The sequence below is a fragment of the Austrofundulus limnaeus genome, unplaced genomic scaffold (assembly GCF_001266775.1).
Source record: "Austrofundulus limnaeus strain Quisiro unplaced genomic scaffold, Austrofundulus_limnaeus-1.0 Scaffold89, whole genome shotgun sequence".
Classification (NCBI taxonomy): Eukaryota; Metazoa; Chordata; class Actinopteri; order Cyprinodontiformes; family Rivulidae; genus Austrofundulus; species Austrofundulus limnaeus.
This window is the reverse complement of record NW_013952491.1, coordinates 1631108-1632998: the sequence shown is the minus strand read 5'-3', so window position 1 is coordinate 1632998 and position 1891 is coordinate 1631108. Positions and strand designations below refer to the sequence as shown.

The 1891-nt window shown below is 32.8% G+C and overlaps 1 protein-coding gene across 1 annotated transcript in view; it reads left to right on the top strand.

The window, feature by feature from the left end:
• Positions 1-836: 836 nt before the first annotated feature.
• Positions 837-1891, top strand: part of LOC106520232 (zinc finger protein 260) — a gene marked incomplete in the record, with an annotated part of 6264 nt that continues 5209 nt past the window's right edge. Inside the window, 1 exon segment of the mRNA XM_014012204.1 lies at positions 837-1144. Within this exon segment, the coding sequence (XP_013867658.1) occupies positions 927-1144 (218 nt within the window).

Below are 1891 nucleotides of genomic sequence, written 5' to 3'. Positions count from 1 at the left end.
ATTTTATATATTACGAATTTAATCTCGTAAAATTATTACTTTAATCTGGTAATATTGACTTTATTCTTGTAAATTTATGACTTTAATCTCATAACACTGACTTTAATCTCGTAGCATTATTACTTTAATCTGGTAATATTGACTTTATTCTTGTAAATTTATGACTTTAATCTCATAATATTATGACTTTATTCTCATAAAATTAAGACTTTAATCTCGTGAAAATAAAAAAAATCTCGTGTGGCCCTAATACTCTGTCGTAGAGATTAAAGCACTAATATGAGAATAAAATTGCAATATTATGAGATTAAAGTTATGAGACTAAAGTAATATGAGAATAAAGACATAACATTACGAGGTTAAAGCCATAATATGAGAATAAAGTATTATTATGAGATTAAAGTAAATGTTACGAGATTAAAGTCGTAATGTGAGTTTAACTCTTAATATGAGAATAAAGTCGCAATATGAGAATAAAGACATAACATTACGAGATTAAAGTCATAATATGAGAATAAAGTCGTAATATTATGAGATTAAAGGCACAGTGTGTAGGATTTTGTCGATTCTTTTAGCCGAAATTGATATAATCACTAATGACAATAATAAAAAGCATGTCTAATCATTGCAGACAAAGACTTGTTTTATTATTTTTACCTTATAAAAAACTGTTTATATCTCCATGGTCGCGGGTCGCCACTACAGGCAGCCGCCATCTTGTCTACGAAGACTCATGAAGGACAAACTGCATTGGCGGCGTCAAAAACGGTTTTCGTTGTAACACTATAAATGGCCACTATTCTCCATGGCGCTGTTGCGTAGTTTGACTGTTGGATGACATAAAACGGAAGAAGAAGAAGAAATTAACCAGTTTTCACTCAAATAACTCACGAAGAAAAGCTCCGTAGAAAAGTTTATTTGTTAAAATGGCTGATCATTGTTATCATGCTCGTGAAGAACAGAAAGCACAACATGAATCGTTCTCGGCAAAGAAAAGGAAACGTGATGAAACTAAAAGACATCGTGATACACAGCGACAGAAAAGTCGTGTAAACATCGGCGTTGCCTTTCCTAGATGGAAACAGCTGATGATGGACAAACATTTTCAAAGTAACGCCGAGGTTGCCTGCTTTCTTTTGGACAGGTATGTCTAAAGATCAACACAAACTGTAACATTTTTGTTTCGTTAAGAAATAAGTCCAGAGTTCAATGTGGTCAAACTTAACTGTTGTTACCTTACACCATGCTTATAGTTCACAATTAAATTTTATGTTTTTAATAATTTGACTTTAAATTTGCGTATTGTAAAACTATTAAACTCAAACCTTGTACAATATTGTTCAGTTGTCCTTTTGAAAAACAGATTGATTTATTTACTTTGTAATTAATTTCGACATAAGTTCAATCTGGTGAAAAGAAAAAGCTGTGTATTAGTGACACAAATAAATAATGAATAGTCAAACCCTTACCCTTTGTCACATGTTTTCCTTTTCAGATACATATAGCTTCAATTTTGTCTGAAAAAGGAACATTTAAAATTGGCAGACCCTTATATACAACAGAACGACAACAACAGAAAATATTAAAATATATAATCTTAGCTGTTCTTCGAACTTCTGAGTTTAATTAATCAGTACAGTACGCCATCCTATTTATTTTACACAACATATTATGTGTTGTGGAAACATCCCACCAGGGCAGAGATGCGGGAAATAAACAAGGTGGAAACTGTGTGGTCTCGGTCTCAGATTATTTAATAGAAAGATGCATGCCTGGGAAACAGGAAACAGACAATATACACTCACCGGCCACTTTATTAGGTACACCACGCTAGTAACGGGTTGGACCCCCTTTTGCCTTCAGAACTGCCTCAATTCTTCGTGGCATAGAT